We start from the raw sequence: 16,465 nt of genomic DNA, 5'->3' as shown, positions 1-16,465 counted from the left end.
TCTTTGCTCTGCATTATCTTGCTCAGTGTTTCAGCTTGATATAGTAGAAGCATAGTTTTTTCTTTTTCTTTCATTCTTTCTCTTTCTCATCAAGAGTGTTAAACTTTGTTGTGTCTAGCTTTATAAGTGTATATTTATAAGAATCTGATTGTACTTGCTTGTTCTGATCTTGATTTCCTGTATGATTTAACAGACTAGCTCTCTTTTATAGTACTTTTTCTTGTTTTTTCATCTTTCATTCATAAAGTTGGTTTCTGATTCTGACTGCCACTTCAATTATTTTAGTCAGAATGTATAGTTGTTTTTCCAATTGCACTATTTTGTTTTTGATCTTATTAAATAGTTCTTGATAGAAAGTGTTAGCTAAGGCTTTGTTGTTCTAATCAGTATTAATACAGACTTGCTGGAATCTTACAGCATAGTCTTGTGATGATTTTTTTTGTCATATATGATATAGCTGCTGGACTGCTACAGTTTGTTTCTTGACTTCTCTGAAAGTGGTTTTCAATGTTTAAATAAAGATGTTGTAACTATTAATAATCTTGAGTATGTTGTTATTCTGATTATCTTCATTTTTCTTGTAGTAATTCTGCAGATAGATGATGAACTAATTGAATACTGCTTCACAAAGATATAATACTGCTATCATTATCTTGTTCTTGTTACTGTTGAGTTCTTTGCCTTTCATATTCATGTAGATGTATAGTTAACTCAAGAAAGCTTGTAATTTTCTCTGTTTGCTCTTGAAGAGTTCTGGTGAATTAACTTTAGCTTTATCTTTCTTTTTCTGTTGTCCAGTGAATAAGATAATCATGATCTGGATCTCAAGCTGCTTATTATGATCTTTCAATTCATGATTCTGCTCTCCAAGTTTCTTGATAATCTGTTCAAGCTGCAAGATCCTATTTATAAGATCTTGAGTATTAATAGCTGGTGCTTTGAATGCAGACATAGTTTCTATATTCTGTTAGATCTTGATATGAAGTGGAATTATATTTTTATCTTTTAACATGATACAGAAAGTTCTTTCTTTATATATAATCTCTGAAATCTCAGGTATATTCTCTTCTGAGTCAGAAGTAATTAATATGTTATGTATTTGTGTGACACTGTTGAATCTTTGAGAGTCAAAGAGTATCACAGTAAGTAATAACAGATTGGAGTAGTGATCAATAATTCAATAGTGCTTTAGTTAAGCCACCAGTCTTGCTCTAATAATAAAAAGTTTCTGTGCAGATATAACAGAGTCAGAGCAAGATTATAAAGTCTTCTCAAGAGTAGCAAAATCAGATACAGTTGTACAGTATTACAGAACTTCAGTAGTATAGAAAGTAATCAAGATATAAAAGTATCTGATTCAAAGGTATCTAGTAGATAAGTAAGAAGATTGATCACAATAAACAAGTCTATTAAATCTCTGATAATAAGTGTTCTTATATACATGATACTTCTCTGGTGATAGTTCCACTAAGCTGTCCTATCTATTGTATCATAATATGTTTGCTATGTTCTCTGATCAATTCTATCATGCTCAGTGCAATTGGTCAGCTTATCAGTTCTATTGCTGGTCACATGATTCTCATCTTAAGGTTCTTTCACAATGGTTTGTAATTCTGCCTTGTCAAGTGTCATCCAATCATTCTGTGTGTTCTGTCATTGTGCTGCAAGATTCATAACATATTTGTGCTTAAGGCTAATGAAGAACTCAGACTCTGTATTAATTATTATAATCTTAATACAGTTATAATAAAGAACTGTTACTCTCTGCTGTTGATAGATAAGATATTAAACTAACTAGCAAAAGCATACTACTTTTCTAAAGTGAATTTATATGATGTTTATCACTGAATTAGAATCAGAAAAGAGAACAAATAGAAGATTATATTTTGTATAAAGTTTAAAAGTTTTGAGTATCTTGTTATATTTTTTAGATTATCAAATGTAGTAGTGATCTTCCAGTTCTATATTAATAGAGCACTGGCAGATCTGATTAATATATTCTGTGTAGTTTATCTAGATAATATGTTTATCTTCTCAGTCTTAGAGAAGGAGTATGAGAAACATATTAAACTAGTTATAAAGCATTTAAGAGAATATTAGTGATTTACAAAACTTGCTAAGTATGCTTTCAAAAGATAAATAATTTTGTACCTTCAATATATTATTAATACTGAAGATATTAAGATGAACTCAAAGCAGATACAGATAATTATAAAGTAGACTTTACTATAAAGTTTTCATAATATTCAGATATTTCTGGGTTTTGTGAACTTCTATAAAAGATTTATACATAAGTAGTTAGTTATTATAATGCTATTAACAGATCTCTTGAAGAGTAGTGAAAATAAACAGAAGAAAGAATTATTTCTTCTGATATTTGCTGTCAGAGAAATGTTTTATAAGTTACAGACAGTCTTCTTCAGAAAGTCTATTATCTGACACTATAATTCAGAATATAAAATATATCTGAAGATGAATGCTTTAAAATATACTGCAGATATAATATTACTACAGTTATTTGAAGGTAGATAATACTTAGTTATCTACTAATTATTCAAGTTTGATTAGACTTAATAAGTCTATGGTATACTAGATAAGAAGATATTAGCTATTGTCTGAGTATTTATTTATTAATAGTAGTACTTAAAAGAGATGAAGTATTCTGTAGAAATTATTACAGACTATACAAATCTTTGTTTATTTTTAAACTTCACAAACAAGATGGCACAATAATAATATATAAGATGAATTGAGATTCTCAGAGTATATGACTTTGAGATTCTCTATCACTCTGGAAAGTATAAACTAGCTGATATATTATTATAAAGACCAGACTATATTAAACTAAAAGAAAATATCAGTCTGCCAATATATACACTTAAACAACATGACACAAATAACATTTCAGAATAAGACTTATTTAAAGAAACTTTCTTTAATAAAGAAAGTATTTAAAGACATGCTACTTATACTGTTTAAAGCAGCAGAGTAAAGATAGTGCAGAAAAGATCTAGTGATATCAAGATAATAATTAAGTTAGTTCAAGAAGTACCAGTCAGAAATCCTGGGGGAACTTAATATAGAAATTAGAGAAGATTCTGGATTCTTTATATATATGTAAATATAGTAACAAAAGACAAAAAAATCTATAATAAATTAACTGTAAGTATATTAGATCTGTTACTAGAGATATAGAGAAACAATTTCTTTATACAAGCAAGATTTACTAAAATAGAATTCCAGCAGTCAGAGTAAAAAATAAATAAACAAGATCTTTCAATAAAAAGCAGCAGAATATATATTCTCAGTAATTTAGTTCTTAAACAGAAACTACTATAAGTTTATCATAATAATTTATTTACTAGTTACTTTAATATAGTAAAGACATTTGTCTCACTTTAGTGAAAATATAAATAATACTTAATAAGATAAGATATTCAGATATATATACATAAATACCAAATCTACTAACAAGAAAAAACTCTAATGCACAAACTATATAAGTTACTTACTTTATTACTAATATTCAGTAGTTTCTGATGTTTAATATTCATAAACTTTATAACAGATCTTTCTTTAAGTAGAGAGAGAAAAGAAATTTATATAATACAGTTCTGATTATTATAAATTAATTTACAAAGCTTGCATATTTTCTTGTGTGTAGAAAGAAGATTAATACACTAAAGATAGTACATCTCTTACTGAAAAAGATGTTCAAGAACTTCAGATTTTCAGATAATATTATCTTAGACTAGAAATCTGTCTTTACAAGCCAATATTGGTCAGAGCTATATTTTCATATAAAAGTTAGATAAAAACTTAGTACAGTATTTTACTTATAAACAGATAGTTAAATAAAGACACTGAACAAGATCTTGAAAAGATATCTCTGTATTTATTATAATTATAAACAAGATAATTAAGAGAAGTAACTTATGTATGCAGAGTTTGCATATAAGAGATCAGAATACTTCACATTATATATATCTCTGTTTAAAGTAATATACAGCTTTGAATTTAGAGAATCAGATAAGATTCAGAAGTTGACTGATAATATACAGATGATATTCAATAGAAGACTGAGAATAATCTCTACATTAAAAAATAGTCTGGTAGAATATTTAATAAAAGTAAAAGAAGATTAAGTATAGTTTTATAATTATAAACAACAAGACAAGATATATGTATCTGATGACAAAGTAATATTATTATCAAGAAACTTACAAATAATATACTATTATAAAAAGTTAAACAACAAGTACTACAGACTCTTTTCAGTAGTAGAGACTATAGAAACTAATATATATTAACTGAAGCTCTTTCTGAGCTATCAGATTTATAATATTTTTTATGTCTCATTATTGAAACTATATTATATAAGAAAGAGTGAGACACTAATACATCTCTTTATAGTACTGATAAATAATTATTATGAGTGAGAAGTAAGCAAAATCTTAGACAACAAGATGTAATATTATAAGAAATATTATCTAGTGAAGTGAAAAGAATTCTCTATTAAGAAATCAATATATGAATCTGAGAAAAACCTTAAAAAAGGTATAGCTACCAGAAGACAAACAAATCTACATATAAAAAGAAGACTTAATAATAAGAAGAGATACTACAAGAACACTTAAAATACAGCTATAATAGAGGCAAGCTAGTCAAAAACAGACATAATTCAGAAGTTATTAGAACTGATAATATAACAACAAACAGTACTATAACTGATAGTGTGGCAACAGACAAAGATATAACAGCAGGTACAGAATCAGAAGAATAATAAATTATGCAAAATACATTCACAATATTCTAAAATCCAGAAGTAACAGCATCAGTTAGATTATTAATAGAAGAAGTAATGTTTATTTATACAGTAATTAGTCTGGAATAAACAAGAATAATAGAGTAAATATACAAAATTAGTTTCAGCTGTATTATAAGGTTCTTTTATTCTAGTGGTTAGATATGTAGCAAGCTAATTAATAAATACTTGCATATTTTCAATCTCAATCTGAATTTGTGACATTTTACCATGAAGAGAAGTAAGAAGATATAGAGATTTTTAAACATCAGTATTAGAAGAAATATGAACAACATTATCAGCTAATAATATTAAATAATATGTTGGAAGAGGACCCAACATAGACTCTATAGCTCATTTTAGATTTAGGGTATGAAAGAGCTAAATAGGTGTAATGCCCACAACTGATAGAAAGGAGTCATGTGTAAAACATATAGGTCTGCTAACTAGAAGACTGAACACTAAGATTTCCATAATTCATGAGAATTGTGCAATTCTTATACATTCAGAGATATGACCACATGGTATTCCAAATATTCAACATTATCTGATGCAAGATTGATCTAGACCTACATTCATAATACTATTCTTCTCTCCAGAGGCCTTACACTTCAAGATATAGAGCCACCAAGGTGGTTTTTTCATATATTATCATAGCTATCTCCTGTTATTAGTGAAGTATTATAGGTTCTTGAATGTGCAGACTTCTGCATCTCTATCACTTGTCTATATAGATATTCTACATGCATATCATCACCAGTTGTAGTAGACATTCTTCATATTCTTTATTATAGAACATTAATTATTTTATTACAAAAGTTCAGCATTTTATCATATTATTATTTCTTTGTTTGATTGCTTATCTGGTTGCTATATTACTTGTTATTTATTATTGTGTTGTCTATTAACAAATTATAGAACTAGCAATTTTAGTACATTGCTGTATGAATATAAATAAAGAGTTCTTCACTCTTTTTCTTCTTCTTTTTCTTTTACTCTGTCTGGATGCAAGCATTATTATTTCTTTCAATCTAGCTCATTATAATATTATCATCAAAAGATTCTATTTTTTATAATAAGAAAGATGGTCTTCTATATTCCATCTGCATATACTTGATATTTACAGACTGCTTAGACAAATTCACACCATATATATAGAATATCGGTCAAGAATCATGTGTGTATTGCTTAGAACATCAGACTCAAATCTGTCATAATATGTGACATGTGTTTTTATTTGTCTCTCTTGTTATTCTAATATGAATATAGATTCCAGAATTCACTATCAGACTTATTTATCAGCTTTTAAGACTTCAAGAAGAATACTATAGTTTTAATATAGTCAATCTACATCATCTATACAGCATAAAATATATGAGTGTACTTGTGTAAGAGTTTTATAGACTTAACTCTGAAGCCATTAAATGCTGTATTGGCAAATCCCTACCAGGCCCAGGGCTAGCCCTGGGTGTCTGGGCAGCCAGAGTGTCTGTGCTTATGTCACTTTCCTGAACTCACCCTGGTAAGTATTTTTCTCTGTAATGATTCCAAGCAACTTCTAATATAATAAGTGCCTTTGCTATATCTGCTGTTAATTTAGTATATTCTGTGAATGCTATTATTTTCAACAACTCTGTTGTATCTACTAGATCTGTTATTTTCTATTGATTCACACAAGCTGCTTTCTTTTATATTGATGTTAATGATAGCAATAAAGATGTTATTGATATTTTTGTTCACTCTACTGATGGTGTTGCTTATATAATTATTATTACAATTAATATAAACAATACTATCATCAAATGCATTAATATCTTATTTCATACTGCTGCTGCTAACATCAGAAGTGATAATGAATATGCTGCTTTTAACTTTACTGTAGAAAATAAATCTAGTAATGCAGCCAGGTAATTCACTACTACTGATGTGAAAAACACAATTACACAGAATCTTATATACACTCTTCAATACTATTAATCTTACTATACAGCCTGACTATTTTATGCTGTATAACTAGATTAGCAAGCTTTATCTATCAATTATTATTTTCTGGCCTTCTCACACTCTGTATTCTCAAGAACATGAGAACTACTCTTTCTATTATCTTCATCATCTTTATTATCTCTATTATCTCTGTTGGCTTTATGAATCTTATTATTTCTGTCATTTCTATTGTCTTTATTAATATCAGATATCTTGTTTGTAAGATTATAGATATACTCCAAGTCAATATTCTTAATGTCAACAAGCTTCTATATTTTTGATTCACATCTGTTAGTACAATTTAACAAACTGGAGTTAACTTCATGTCAGACCAACTAAAGTACTATTATTCAGAATTCCAATATCACTATACTGCAATGCACACTCATTACTATTGTCAGTATCTTTCACAAAGTCTAGCTTCACCAAATTATTCAAACTATTCTCATACTTATTAATAATATTAGCAGCAGCAGACTTTCTCTTCTTTTAAGCATTCTATTCTATATAAGCTCTTACTTTATCAAGAATAGTTTTGCAAATATATAATTGTTATTCTTCTGTCTGTCAGTTTCAAACAGCTTATAGATATTCAAAAACATCTATTAAAGTACAGTACTAGTTAGCTTTTAAAGTAATTAACTCAGCATCTGTAAAGCAGCTTACTCTGTATAGCTTGGCTCTCAAATCTGATATATTCATGACTACCAGTCTCATACTTCTTGATAGTGTGGCACAAACATGTTAACACTTAAATAATGTAACCAGCAGACAGAGAATCAAAGAAATATATAGTGTGTGTATTTACAGCAGAGCTGTACATACTTCTATTATAGAGAAACTGACTGACAGTAATATATACTATTAGATTCAGAAAGCATCTCTTGCCATTCTGCTATTCCAGGCTTCTTAATAGCAGATTTCATCAGATAGGCACTTTAGAAAGACATTATATATCTTTTTCTCTGAATTGAAACATGTAAAGCTATTTTTGAAAAGAAGATCTACAGCAGTCTCTTTCTACTTTTTAGCTATTAATTTAGAGAGTTTTTTCATTATAATATTACAAGTCTTTTTCATGAAGTGCTTCTGTACAAAACTTGCAATATCATAAAGCTAACATATAATGTTAGAAACTTGTTATATCTTACAAAGATAATAAGACTTATTCTTCTAGCTTTTATCTTATTTAATTTATTAGATGAAGTACTTGATATATTACTGATATTACATCTGCCATTATATTATATCTGCACTACTCTTGTTCAGACACTCTCAATCATTTCACTAAATTAATCTGTATTGACAAGATATTCAGATTGCAGTATCAGTTGATCATCTGATACTCTGTCAAGATTTAAATCAGAAAACAGCTATACTTTCTACAGATTTTCAGCAGCTTATTGTCCAGCAGCTCAAAGTACCAAATTTAAGTATCTTTTCAGTCAAGATCAAGCTTATTTTAAAGCAGTGTTCTTAATTATGAAAAGAAGACACATGAAATTAGAGCTGAGTCATCTGCTATACTTGTTCTTTTCTTTGACATACTTTTATAGTTGCTGACAAGATCTTCTACACTATATATTATAGTGCCTCTCTGTTCTAAATATTGAACAATTATATTTGTTAATTCAAGCAAAGTATCATTCATTCTGCTACTGCTAGTATTCTGCTCAGTAAGAACTATACATTAAAGCTTTGCAGTAGCATCTAGAAACTGTTGTTTTCAAGTCTGTTTATGTATCTCAATAATTTCTTCAACATTAATATTAGAAGAAACAGAGTTGGACTAAGAATAATTACTATCTGATAAAGAAATTAAGTTTAAATGTGCAAGCTCTTCTCTGAATAAATAGTACTTTTGATTGTTGTTGCATTTCTGAGCTATTGCTGTTAGATAATATTGTGTCTAGAGAGTCAGATAATCATAAAAAATAGAATTATATTAAGTAATTATTTATTAAATAATATCAAGTAGTTTCTTTCTGTTCTTTTATATGCTAAGCTTCTTCTTAAATATCTGTTGTAGATGTATCTCTCATTCAATAAAGTAATATAGTAATTAATATGTGTTACAGTTAATTTTCAGTTTATGTTTAATCACTAACACTTTTCAATCTTTAACTTTCAGTAATCTGGTGCTAGCTGTACAGCTTTGCCTGGAGAATGTATTCCTGAGAATTATTATTAGTATTACTCAAGAAAATCACTTAGTAAATAACAGATTCTCAAATTAAATCACATGTAATAAATAATTAAAAAAAAACCATGCAACTCATCAAGTTCCAGAATGCAAAACATGAACTGGGGCCTGTAAAGTTACTGTAAGAAGTTAAGAGATGTTATGAATTATATAACTGACTAACTAACAAGTTAGTTAACTGAGTTACAGAGTACTCTGTAACTAGTTAGCCAGTTAGATAACTAGTTACTTTATATTTCATATAGCTGCAGAAAATACTTTAATCTTCACTAATATAGTTACAGAGTATAGATGACAGAGCCTTAAAGTCATGTTAAAATATATATCTAGCTGTATGGCAAGACTCTGACAGATATGCACATCTGTCATACAGCTAGATATTATGGCCATCCAACTAACTATATAATCATCATAAAGATGTTCTATCTCATCTTTAATATAAATAATTCATTGCAATATTATTAAGTAGAACAGTAAAAAGAATGTATTTAATAATTTACTGAAACTTTTCAGTTACTGATAAGTATTCTTGAATATTTTAATTACTCAGTTAATTCTTTCTCAGATTCTCTATCAGATTTTGCTTTTCTATTTGCTATCTCTTGTTAAAGTTTTGAGAAAAACTTATTTGCTAGTACTGTACCAGTGTTTATAAAATTCAGATCATATAAACTTGTATACTGATTTCAGTTAATATAGTTATTAATATAAAAAAGTCTTTTATCTTCATGCAAAAACTTGTCTTCTGTTGCTGGAACAACATGTGCACTACAAATAATATTGTTTATGAAGTAGATTTATTATTTATCAAGATTACAGCTTTTTGACAAAGACTTTTAAGATATTACAGGTAATTTCACCTCAATTATACTATAAATCTTATACAGAATTCCAGTATAAATTTGTAATATATTAATAAATGCACCACTGTATATTGCAGATTATGCAGATAATATATTAATCTTTTGACTTCTTATATATTCTGTTCATTAATAATTAAGAACTGTTATCATAACCACAAGCTGGTCAATCATCTTGCCATTCAATATAAATCTACTTGTCTGGAATAGTTCATGCACTTGAACCCAAACATAGTTCTGCTGCCAGAAATTTATTTTTCCCATTTATGCTAGTAAGCAACATATAATTTTCTTAACTAATCTTTCTAAGTTTGAGTTATTCTTTCCATCCAGTTTCCAAGTTATGATAGATTAGTAAATTTGAAGACAGTATATCTTAACTTAATCTGATTAAGACTCTCATTTATTACTGAAAGCACAAGTTTCTTCAGATTTTGTAATATTTAATTGCTTTTACATTTCTCAAACAAATACAGTAAATGCCTTAAGAAAGTCATCTTATTTTATAATGCTTGTCTAGTCTCAAATTCTAAATCATATTCAGCTTGAGTGAACTTATAGCCACATAATGAATCTTGAGAGTAAACAGAAAATCATTACTATCAGCAGAAATATCTTTAGTTATACTGTACAAATAATTAAATATCAAATAATACAGATTAGACAACTCACACAGTATTATCAAGTATATTTACATCTTGTTACATTACTAAAAAAAGAATCTGCTGGCAATATACAGGAATTTTCTGAGAATGAAAATAATATCAGCAGAGGCTTTAATATAGCTATCTATTAATAACTTAGACATGTGTTCTTCTCTTTTATCTTGAAAAATCTATTCATGTCAATAGTCCACAAGCACAAAGACAATCTTTCTCAAGATATTAATTAAAAACAGCATTCATTCCAGGGAATCATCTAATTAATAAGCAGAATGATTACTAATACTAATATTTTCTAAATTCTAGCAGACTATATATAGATTGCAGAATTTCTTTATGCTACAATATCAAAATATCTAACTTTTCTCAAGATTATTTAAAAGATTATTGATACTGAGAAACATTATTTTCTTGTTTTTATAGTATATCTGACTGTTAAATTTTATATTAAAGTCTTTTTAAAGTTTTTAAAGTATAATATTCTTTTCTTATAGACTGGTCAGTTATCTCAGAAACACCAAGAGATACAAGATATCTTCAATAACTCTACTAGCAATATTAAAATTCTTGTGATAACTTATAGTACTTGCTCACTCAGCATTAATATTCATTATTATTGCTTAGATATTATCATAATTAAACCAGCAATTAACACAAATATAACTCTTTAGACTATAAATAGAGTTGACCATCTCAGTCAGATACAAAAACAGCAGATTTGAATTTTTTATGATATAAATATCTTTAATTATTTTGTCAAGTTTAATCAGGTGAATAAAATAATTTCTCAAATTATTAGTATGATACAGAATTTCTTTAGCAAGCATAAGAATAAACTAGTTATACAGCTAGATGAATCTTCAGAGAATGCAGATATCTTTATTAATGCTGAGACAGAGAATAATATTAAGATAAAGAATGATACTACAGTAAATGAGAGTGAGAATATTATATATAAACAAGTGAATAACTTCTATTACAAAGTATTTGAACAGACTTACTTGCAATTAGAATAGTTAGACATGATAAATCTGAGCTTAGATAATCTAATACTGCAAAAAATCCAGCAAATACTTGACTTACTTTCATTAAAAAAGTTAGTGATAATCAGCAAAGCAGTTCTTGTAACATAATCACCAGTTAAGTAGTTAACTACAGAATCTGAAAACTCTATTAAAATGCTTTTAGAGATAAATACAGATCTGTCTCTACAAGATTTTGTCTGTCCAGCAGGTTCAAGCTTGCAAGAATCTTTACAAAATTATTCATTATTTAAAAGAGTTCTCATATCAGATACATCATCATTCATTATATCTGAGAAATGCATGAATCTTGATAAATTACTTTTAATAAATCTGAGCAACTTGCTGTGTTCAACTGAAGATGAAATGAATGATAGAAATAAGAAGAATGAGAAACCAGATAGTAACAGAAAGCAAAAAAATTCTAGTTTATATACAGTTTTTATATAGTATTAAATAATTAAGGGTTTCTGAGAATTTATAATGTTTACAGTTTGATTTGTTACTTACAACTAAATTAAATCTTAGTGAGTTTCTTACAGAAATGAAAATGTTTGTCTTATATTTAATTATGTAAAGTCAGAACTTCAAGTAGCTAAGAGTACAAAGTACTGCTAGAAGTAGAAGCTTGATCTAGTGAGTAAAAGAGATAATTAAAGAATAATTTGATGAAGTCCAGCAGGTCCAGAGCCATTACAAGTAGAAAAACTCATCCAGAGCAAATTCAGAGTAATAAGAAAATCAAAAATGTGGCCTGGAGCAAAGCCAGAACAATTATATGATGTCAAGAGCACTAAGACTGTCCACAGCATGAAAAATTAGACTAAAATTTGTGGGGCATAGAGGGCCTGATCAGGATTTGCCAATGTGTTGCTGCCAGACTATTTTTTATCTTAAAGAATCTTCTATAAAGCACTGTCATTCTGCATCACATCATGAAATCAAGATCATGGACCTCAAGAATCTATCAAAGATAGTTTCTCTGAGCTTTCTTGTCCAACAATCTCAGTCTGTACCATTCTGTTCCAGATAGAGAATGAGATTAGAAACATCTAAGTTTCACTTAATCATTTCATCACTTATTTAATAGATAAAGTCAAAATTCTTCAGAGTATTATAGAAATCAGTCTTGTAGATTTTCTTTACTATTTTTACTTATTATCAGACTAATTTTTGTTTAAGTCAATCTTATATCTTCCATTAACTATCTAGCTAATATTGTCTTCTTTAATTTTCAGAGTATTATAGACATAATTCATTTTTCTTATGATTCTTTGTCTATTATATCTACTTTCATTGCAGTATCATCTGTCATCATACCAAACATTCTCACAACTTTGAAGCCTTACTTATCTATAGCCAGTTTATTACTGTTACAGCTACATCTCAAGCACACTTATAATACATCTTGTCATTATTGAATTCTTGATTTTGTAGGCATGTTGTGATCTTCATGTTTGTTTTTTATCATATCTATCTTTCTTAATATATATAGATTTATTTATTTTAGAATGACTTTGCTTTTTTTATAGGTATTTCTTAAGAACTTCTTGTGCATTTTCAAGATTTTCCTCAGATTCCCACATCAATTTCTTAATAGAGAATCTCTCTCATTTCACTAGATAATATTTCTTACAATAGCACATCTTGTCATCTAGAATCTTGTCTACTTTCTACTCATAATGGTCATTTACCAGTACTGCAGAAGAACACATTGGTATCTTACTCTTTCTAATGCAATACAGTTCTAACAATAAAACATGAAAGATATTATAAATCTGATAGCTCAGAGAGAGCTTCAGTTAATATACATTATTTTTTACAGCTTCTACCACTAAGAAGAACCTATAGTACTTGTTATCTAACTTTTTACAAGAGTTTATCATTCATAAGTTTCTTGATGACAACATCACTTCATCATCAGATGCATACATCTTGTCTTGTTATTTATAGTTATAGAATCATGCTTGATCTTCTTTTGCTTTTGTTAAACATTCTACCAGATTATCTCTTAATATAAAGATCATTCAAGCACACACACACTCTCTTTTCACAACTCAGTCAATTCTTGTTCAAAATAGATGAAACTACATTCATTTGAAAGCTATTTCTGTACCTAACAATCTCCCAAGTTTCATGTGAATTGACTTGCTGGTTGTTGAGATATAAGTAGAAATAGATGGTGCCAGCCTCACGCCTGTCAGAAACACTTCTCACACTATTACTTAGCAACCACATGATCTTTTCATCTGAATTTTGAGAGACAGGCTCAATAACACTCTTTAAATAAACTACCAAGTTTTCTTTACTATATCTCTACTACTTGCTGTATTATTACACTCTTTTTATCTGAAAAATCTCTTACCAGACACTCTCTTATTTTGATTTTCCTTGCCAAGACTCTTGCTTACTCACATTTTGTTGAGATGTGTCAAGCTAAGCTAGAGCTCTTATTTTATCTTATCTATAAAGGTGTGTTTCAGAAGTCTTTACGCATGCTAGTAATTAGACTAGTACCAGAAATACATTGAACTCCACCAAATTAGTATGAATCAATCTGTACCTTTGATCAGGGATTTATTTCTTCTCTTGTACATCTTTCCAAGTGTTCATATCTCCAAGATGTAAAGCTGCTAAAGTCTCTGCAGCTTCTAATCTACTAGCTAAGCAATTCCTTTCTAGATTCTGCTATTTTGAGATCTTTCCCTTTAAATACTGACCTTTATACTTTCAAGAACTCTTATAACCACCCTCTTTATACTCATTCCCTCCCTCAAGCCATATAATCTCTTAAATGTGATGTGGAATTCACTTAATTCACTGTTGAATCTTCTCTTGTGAAAGCTCATTCCAGGCTTGCAGCCAAATCTCCCTTGCAGTCTTGGTTTCACATGGAGCTTCACAAGAAGTCATACATCTTTTCATCCACATCTAAGCAGGCTTAATTGCATTTAAATCTGGTGAATTCCCTGGCCAAAGCAGCTGCTTTATTCCATGTAAACTATATAACTTTCTCTGCACAAAATAAATATGTGCTGGTGCTCTATCTTCTTGCACTAGAGTCTTCAATTGATCTTTAAGGTACTTCTTTGCAAAGGGAATCAGCTTGGAATATACCAGATTTAAAGGCAAAAATCTCAGTAGATTTCTCTCAGCCAGCTCTATTCTTGTGAATCAAATCCAATATCTCAGATTCTTTACTGGAATCTATCTCTTTAGGGTGTTCTGATCACTTTGCATCTTCAACAAATGAAATATCAATTCACTGATTCTCTTGAGGCTTATAGCTGCAGTCTTTGGCTTGTTTTTCAATTGCCTGAAGGGTTCTAGCAGGAATTTCTAGAGCAGTAGAGACTTCATTAACTAGTATTTCTCAAGAGACTAAAGCTAAAGCTTGGATGTGAATAGCAATTGAATGAAACTGATTATTTTTAGGCATTAGAAATTATTTGAGATGAGATTCAAGCTGGTGATTATTTTGAAATCAGAAGGTACTCATAGGTCTGTAGTTATTTAGTTGGGGGGTATTGTACTTTTGATACAGCTATAATTACTAGCGTGCATAAAGACTTCTGAGATGCATCTCCATACTTCCATCTTATCTCTCTGCCTCTTCTCATCTGATTTTTGCTCCCCAAGCCTCATGCCAGCACTAAATCAGCTCTATTAACTTGATATTCTTGGTATAGCTGAGCCAAATTGATCTCTGCAAATTCTGACCAATCTCTACTAAATACTAGTATGTTCTATACTGTTTGGTAGCTGAGAAATCAGAATTAGTTAGTGAAAAATAACTTTTCAAATACTTATAGTAACTAAGATTTTAAACTAGAAACAAGTTATAATATACGCTATCTTGCAAATCAGAGTAGTTTTTATTAATTTTTCTGCATTTAAGAAAAAAATCAAGCTAGATTTCTAGTGACTTAACAGGTTTGCTATCTTTTCCATCTGATAAAAAATATGCTAGCTTTCTGGTGCTGCTACATCTGAAAAAACCAGCTGCCCTTCTCACTTTTCTGCTTAGAATATATTTTATTTTTATAGTATTAGCTCTGGTATCTTGAATGTGAGTCTTTACTACTAAATTTAAGAATATTCTCAGCTGGTTTCTGAAAGCTTCTCTGCAAAAAACTCTCTAGTTTGATACTTCTCTTCAAAAAGTATACTTGTTAGTATTAATCTAACTGGTTTTTAAGATATAATTACTCATATCTCTTAGATTTACTAGCTTGCTCTCTTACTCTCTACTCTTTCAATAATTTTTCTATAGTTTTTACTCTAAAAGCTGTTTCCACAATCACAGTCTTCCAAAAGAATTATATAGTTTGCTAGTTCTTCTAAAAACTAGTCCAGAATTTAATAGATGTAGTTCTGGCTAAAGAAAAATCTACTATATTAAGATTTTCAGCTCTCAGTAAAATAACTGAACTAGTTTGAGTTAACTAGCAAGTGAGATACAAAATAATCTCAGAAGATTTTCTTAAGAAAGTAATTTTAAAAGACTATCTTCTATTTTCTTATTCAAGAAGATACTTCTTAAAATATAGTTAAAATATCTTTTACTTCTGATTCTTCTTCTGAATCTGAACAGCAAGATTTAAAGTTAATTCTTAATCTTCTTACTAAGGAACCTCAGAAAAAGACTCATGTTCTTATGCAAAAAGAACTAAATACTTGTATCTTAAGTATTTAAAAAATCTTTTCTTTTCAAGAAAAAGAAGATGTTACTGTCTTTGAGAACTCTGAACTACTAAATCATAAGAAAAGAATCTCTCAGCTTGAAAATCATAAAATATTATCTACTAAAAATAACAGTAGTAATGCTTTACAAATCTGCTCTTAAGAGAAAGTATCTACTAATAATACTTTCAAATTATATTCTTCTACTCTAAAAACTAAACTAAATACTGAATCTTCAAATAAATCTT

General features: G+C 28.7%; 2 protein-coding genes across 2 annotated transcripts; both read right to left on the bottom strand.

Moving 5' to 3' along the window:
• Positions 1-706: 706 nt before the first annotated feature.
• On the bottom strand, positions 707-952 carry CIMG_13350 (uncharacterized protein; the record flags this gene model as incomplete). Its single annotated transcript, XM_001244837.1, has 1 exon — positions 707-952. One exon carries the CDS (start codon positions 950-952, stop codon positions 707-709), a length of 246 nt encoding a protein of 81 aa, XP_001244838.1.
• Positions 953-6,846: 5,894 nt separating this feature from the next.
• CIMG_13349 (uncharacterized protein) lies at positions 6,847-7,489 on the bottom strand (the record flags this gene model as incomplete). Its single annotated transcript, XM_001244835.2, has 4 exons — positions 6,847-7,056; positions 7,124-7,178; positions 7,307-7,389; positions 7,454-7,489. 4 exons carry the CDS (start codon positions 7,487-7,489, stop codon positions 6,847-6,849), a joined length of 384 nt encoding a protein of 127 aa, XP_001244836.2.
• Between the last annotated feature and the right edge of the window lie 8,976 nt (positions 7,490-16,465).

Source organism: Coccidioides immitis (genome assembly GCF_000149335.2).
Source record: "Coccidioides immitis RS genomic scaffold supercont3.4, whole genome shotgun sequence".
In the NCBI taxonomy this organism is placed as follows: Eukaryota; Fungi; Ascomycota; class Eurotiomycetes; order Onygenales; family Onygenaceae; genus Coccidioides; species Coccidioides immitis.
Note: the sequence above shows the minus strand (reverse complement) of the source record. Positions and strands in the feature narration are given on the sequence as shown.